Below are 6478 nucleotides of genomic sequence, written 5' to 3' on the forward strand. Positions count from 1 at the left end.
GGGAGAAAGGGAGGGAGGGAGGGAGGGAGGGAGGAAGGGAGGGAGGAAGAGAGGAAGGGAGGAAAGGAGGAAGAGAGGAAGGGAGGAAGGGAGGAAGGGAAAAGAAAAAAGGAAGAAAAAAAGAAAAAATTATTCATATGGATCTCAATAATATGACAGGCCAACTTTCTTACCAACACTTGGTGTGCCAAGCTTGCCTGAAACAATGCTTCTGGCCTAAGGCAGCACCCACGTACTAAACTTTCATCAACTTGTACTGGGAAGAAGAGCACCTAACAATATAGCAGAAAACATATTTCTGAGATGTATTTTAATACCTTTTAGAAAAAATATTTTATTCAATTTATTTATATAAATGTTTTGATTGTTTATATATAAGTGCACATCATATGCACGGAAAGCCTGAAGCCTTTAAAAGAGGGTCTTAAATCTCCTAGAACTGGTGTCAAGGACAGTTGTAAGCTACCATGTGGGTGCATCGACCCAAACCCAAGTCCTCTGCAAGAACAGCCAGCACTCCTGTTTGATTCTGTTTTCTGACTTCTAAGTTGAGAGAAAAATTGGCATATAGTTTGGTAAGGGAAAAGAAACTCAGATTTGCTTTAGAAAATATGGACTGTAAGGCCCCCATATCTCTGCTGTATTTCAAACCTACTTTATGAATGCCCACAAGGCTGCCTCCTTCTCTAAAGTAAAAATAAAGAAGCCTAGGCACCATCAGTATAACACTCCCAATGGTAGTTTGGTCATGAACCTGGGTCCTACACCATCCCAATAAGAACTGCTACTTTTTTTCTTTATCAGAACAATATAAGTTTTGGGTTCTACAGTAGACATTGTGCTCAGATATCCCTTCCTGCCTTAATATCAAAATGCTACTAACCACTTTACCATTAATTTATGTCAGTATGATGAGCATCATACAAAAAGCGTTTGTATGTGCATGCACATGTGTGTGCATGTGTATGATCAAACTGATTTATTCCTGTAGGTCTGAAAAAAAAATCTGTTACACAATGAATGTCAGAATGATGCCAGAAACAGATTTAAAGATGCTATTTTTCTGGATCTGTAGGACAGAACTTGACACATCCTAAGCCCACCTCTCTGTTCAGGGTAGGGGATTATTAGGCTTACAGGAGAAGATCTTGGGATCACATAGATTTGGAACGAGTATGAACAGATTGAACAAACAGAAGAAGTGGAACAAAGGTCAACCCTACGACAACCTAACATTGAAGCCTGTGGTCCTCTACCATTCTCTCAGTGGTGATTCAAGACAGACAGAAAACCCTACCAGTAACAAATGAAATCTAGAGACTGGCTGAGAGCAATGGGGTCAATAGCCAGCCTGCAGGAAGGAAGGAGGNAACTAAGGCTTAATAGCAGAAGGAGGGTGAGGGAGAGAATCAGCGGAAGGGGGTGGAGCTCAGGCTAGGGAGCAAGAAACCACATTGACATAGGGATCAAGGGAAAAAATTGCCAACATCATTTTCTGATGAATTTTTTATTAATGAAATAGGTGAGGGAGTTAATATGAAATGTTCATATTTAGATAATGAAAGTTATCAAAATAATCCAAATTTTAGTAGAAATTTTCCTGTCTTTGAATACAATCATTTTTCCTAAACATTTTTTTTTCTCAGATGTGAAGAAAGATCATGGGAGGGACCAGTCCCTTCTGAGGACACAGCTGGGGTTAGCTCACATGTTTCTTTGGGCCTCAAACATACCAGGAATTCAAATTTGACTGAACTGAGTTGGTCCAGTCCTCACATACTACCCAGTTTTTAGAATGTCTCATGTTGAGCTGGTTAGTTCAGCTCATATCATTAAAAAAGCCAAACAAACTAAACACATCAAAAACACATAGCTTAAGTAACTTTTGTTTAAGAAGAAAAAAATGCCACTGTGCCTTGGTCCAGTGACAAAGCAGAGGAGGTAAAGGCACTTGACTGTTATCTTTTCAGTCAGGAGTGACATTGTTTAATATAAAAAGATAAATACAGCTCCTATTTACTAGCCATAATTGAGTATTTTAATCATTTCACTTGATATCACAAGAATGTTAAAATATTTTTATTAGAACTTAATCAGGAAACCATGTAATTTAATTTTTGATATACAATCTCTTTTAAAAATAAGAAAAGTTGTGTGTATGGCTGTGTGTCTCTGTATGGCTATGTACACATAGGAGCAGGTGCCCACAGAGACCAGAGGTATCAGGTCTTTACAGCTGGGGTTACAACTGATTGTGAGCAACCTGATGCGGGTACTGGACACTGAGCTTGGGGTTTCTGCAAAAGCCACATTCACTTTGGACAGTTGAGTCATTTCTCCAGCTCCTAAAATGTATTTATAAAATACTATAAGTATGGCTTTATATTGTTGCTGGAGTGCCATCAGTTGGACCTGCTTGAGCTATGAAAAGAATGATTTGGGGGTTGGAGAGATGGCTCAGCAGTTAAGAATACTGACTGCTCTTCCAGAGGTCCCAAGTTCAATTCCAGACAGCCACATGCTGGCTCACAAGCATTTATAATGGGACCTGATGCCCTCTTCTGGCATGCAGGCAAACGTGTAGACAGAACACTCATGTATGAAAAATAATTTTTAAAAAAATCCTTTAAATTTTATTAATAACTACTCACTTAAAGGATAGAAGTGGCTTGAATTATTCTTTCAGCTAATGATTGAAGTCCTTCTTTAAGTGCAAGTAATTGGATCACACATAGAGTTAGGAAGTTTTGAGTTGGAAAATGCTCTAAGACACTGGCCAATTCCCATACACTGAAATGTTAGCCTCAACATCTAGCTTACAGAATAAGCAGCCTTGGGAGCAAACCAATGTCTGAGCTGTTACACCACTGTATTCTACAGGCTTCTAGAAATTAGGAACCACATAAGAAAGCTTTCTGTGCTCATGAGAAAATACAAGGTAAATATCCTGTCATCAGGTGGGTTTAGGAGTCTTCCACTTACAAGTGGCTTAATTAGAGACCAGTGGTAGAAATGAAGCTACAGTTGGGGCAACAGGAAACAATCACATCAGTGCTTGAGGGAGGTTGTTGTCTAACCTTAATGAAGTAATTTCGTCCAGCGACGAATTGAGATTTATACTCAACGGCTTCAAATTTTTCATATTTCTCGTTGGTTTTCGCTTCAAGCTGAAGTCTGACCTTATGAGGAGAAAGTAAGGGATGATGTTAGTGCTGTGTTGACTCAGGTTATTTGCTTCACAAAAGTGGGAACCTCATCCTGCTGAGAGTCCTTAGAGATGCTGATGAGCCTGGGTTGGCTGCTCAAACCTCTAATCTCAGAACTTGAAAGACTGAGGCAGGAAAATGTCATTCAAGAGCAGTTTGCGCTATATAGAAAGTTCTAGGCTAGTTGGGGCTACCCACTGAATGCTTCCTCAACAATTAAAACACACACATACAGATACACACATAGACACAAACACATACTTAAAAAATAAAACACAAAACAATATAGTTATAATTTGTAATGAAGGGCCCCAATAGGTATATCTATATTTGTTCAGTAAATACAAAGTAAACAGCACATAGAGACTTCTCTGGGCCCCCTCAGATCATTCTAGAGATGCAATAACCCCCTCTGGTCTGATACTGTGTGGGACGCATCAGACCATAATACTGGAGGAATAGACAGTATTTCCTGACTTAACAAGGACTTTCTATAATATGTGCCCCATGGTGTTTTTCACTAGAACGGGGTATTACTGCTGTGATTCAGAAAATGCTTCCTGAAAGTACAGTTCACTGTCTGTTTCTCTGCCTCCCAAAACTTTAGTGGGAGTTGTCCCCTCAGGCTGTCTCCTGCAAGTCAGGACAGATGAGTAACATCTGGGAGCTGAGCCACTTCCCTGTACCTGCTCACCTGACAGTAAAGGGGTTGGCAGCAGTGCCTAATGTCCTTTTTGGTCTTAAATCTGTGATCATGTAGTTAAGATTTATTATATAATAATCCCTAGATATTTTGATTTGCTCTGTACTGCTAATTTGCAGGTAATACAGGCCTTTTCTTTCAGCCTTTAGGTAGCTTCTACAGTTTATAGACACATGCTCAATAACTAGGAGTGACTCAGGAAATGTCCCTAGGTAATGGTTCTTGGCTATTTAAGCCTGAGGCCATGGCTTTCACAGAGAAGGCAAATTTAGTACATTCTCTCCCCTCATTCCTGGATAGCTCCACAGTGTACTGAGGATGTGCAATGGGAAAGGGCACTTAGTGTCTCATCTGGGTGACTCTTAAGCATTTTAAGTCTTGGTTTTATCATCTAAAAATAGGATAGGATGCATCCTTGCCTTCCTGGGGACACTGAATTTCAACTGAGAGGTGGGACAGAAACCAAGGCTTTGAAAATGGCAAAGCTCCTTCCCAGGTGAGATGACCTTATTAATACCTTTGTTTCAATCTGCTTCTCTAGATCTATATGAACACACTTCTATTAAATATTGTTATTGAAGATGTCATCCACAGATGGTATAATTATCAAGATAAGCCCTTCTAGTAACTTGCTAACTTAAAAATTGTATTATCAAAATATTTTTTATGTATCTATGAAATTCTCAAAGAACGAATGAGAGTATCATGTTCAAAAATTATTCTAACCAGGCAGAAAGCCACTTTCCAGTAGTCCTTGGCACTTGGGAAACTAGAGGCAAAAGAATTAATGGAACCTATGAGGTTTGGACTACTGTGAGAAATAGAAAGTCACCTGCCTCAAAAGAATAATTTCTCTAGATAACCAGATGACCAACTATTAAGAAAATCAATAAAATCTGCTGTAAATGATTTATTTCAAATAACAATATTTTCCTGTCTATCCCCTACAATCCTGGTGCCTGGAACAGGAAGATTTTTATTTCTCTGAACAGAAATATCAACTGTGACTCATGTGTGCATATTTGTTTTTGAAACACTTTTTATGTATGGTATTTTAGTCCTTTTAGCTCTTTCTTCTCACAGGTGAAATGGATAACTTCTCCTTGGCCTCCTGTTCTAAGGCCCCATCTCCCTCAATCCTTCCAGGATAGTTGCTATATCTGATCCTACAGAAAAGTGAAGTCATGGATAGGAGTGCCCACACTTCCAGAGACCTTGGAAGAAAATGAGTCTGAGTCCTCTTCCATCTGATCGCATTCTGTCTACAGCAACAGGTGACTCATGTGCACATTTAAGGTTGAGAACCATGACTTGATGTGAGGATTCTAATGAAGATTTAAAGAGTTAATGTTCCAAGATATTTATTGAAATAACCTTATGAGTGATAACTGTTTACCTTTAAATATTTAGGCACTGAATTTTCGGACTGTGACCCCCTCTAGAATGTCCAGTGCCCTAAGCATGAAGGCTCCCATCTGTTTTACTCACATAAAATCTGATGTCTAGCATGGTGGCACATGCCTGTAAGCTCAGCACTTGAGAAATTGAGGCAGCAGGAGTGCCTTGAGTTTGAGGCTAGCCTGAGTTATCTGCAGGCTAGACCATCTAGCAAGTCCAAGTCTCAAACAAACACACAAACACATAAGCAAATAACAAACCACACTGATGTGGTCCTCCAGGATGATTCCGTTTCAGAGAGAAAAACAATTTGTTTTAAGAAAATAAAGTAACAGATTGCAAACCTACCTCCATAATTCTCCTTTGTAAAACATGTAACATGATACATCTTTTTATATAGATGATAGTTAAGCAACATGTATTAACCTTCTAGAAACATTGAGTTCTATTTTGACTGTGACAGTTTGGTAGGCGTAGCATCCTGGAATCAGTTCAGAGTTCCTTAAGAACCTTAGGAGCCTCCATACATCAGCTTCAACAAGGGCAATTGGACAATTCCATCAGTAATTAGAGCTCCTGGGTTCAGACATGTGTGGTGTAGAGGTGATCCAGCATGATGTCACCTTCAGCTACTGGGGAAACTGAGGCTGAAGCAAAGAGTGTGGCTTGGCTGACTTTACTCTTGGGGTCTTAAAATTTCTCTGAAATGCATTGTGTCTACTTTTATACATAAATGTCTGAACAAAATCATGTATTTCTGGTTACTATCATTTCCCACACTCTTAACGCAGGAACAGCTTGTAAATCAAGTTTTGGAAGTTTGGTTTGGGAATCCAGCCTTTGCCTGAAGTACATGGACTCACCTTGTCAGCAATCTCCTGGATTTCTGGGGTGGCAGGTCTGGCCTCTGAAAGACCTCCAAGCATCATCTTGATGAGCTGCTTCTCTGCTGCCTTGAAGACTGAGAAGAAATGATCCTGCAAGCACTGAGACTCAGGGTTTTAAAGGTATCTGTAAAAACTCCCTATAATTATTTATCCCCACATTATCTGAGGGAATGGGGAAATGAGTGTGGCCTCAGGCAAGTCTTGCTGCATCCCTTCCAGGAAATGCTGAGTGGAGTTGGGGGGAAATGAGTTGGGGGAAGTGAGCAAGCTTGTGTGCCCAGGAC

The 6478-nt window shown here is 39.8% G+C and overlaps 1 protein-coding gene across 1 annotated transcript in view; it reads right to left on the minus strand.

The window, feature by feature from the left end:
• Nucleotides 1–6236, minus strand: part of LOC110315048 (stefin-1-like) — a 6670-nt gene extending 434 nt beyond the window's left edge. The window contains exons 1-2 of the mRNA XM_021189211.1: nucleotides 6171–6236; nucleotides 3078–3179 (exon numbers count right to left, since the gene is read on the minus strand). Coding sequence (XP_021044870.1) covers nucleotides 3078–3179; nucleotides 6171–6236 — 168 coding nt within the window. The remainder of the gene's footprint in view (nucleotides 1–3077; nucleotides 3180–6170) is intronic.
• Between the last annotated feature and the right edge of the window lie 242 nt (nucleotides 6237–6478).

This window comes from Mus pahari, unplaced genomic scaffold, assembly GCF_900095145.1.
Source record: "Mus pahari unplaced genomic scaffold, PAHARI_EIJ_v1.1 scaffold_10789_1, whole genome shotgun sequence".
In the NCBI taxonomy this organism is placed as follows: domain Eukaryota; kingdom Metazoa; phylum Chordata; class Mammalia; order Rodentia; family Muridae; genus Mus; species Mus pahari.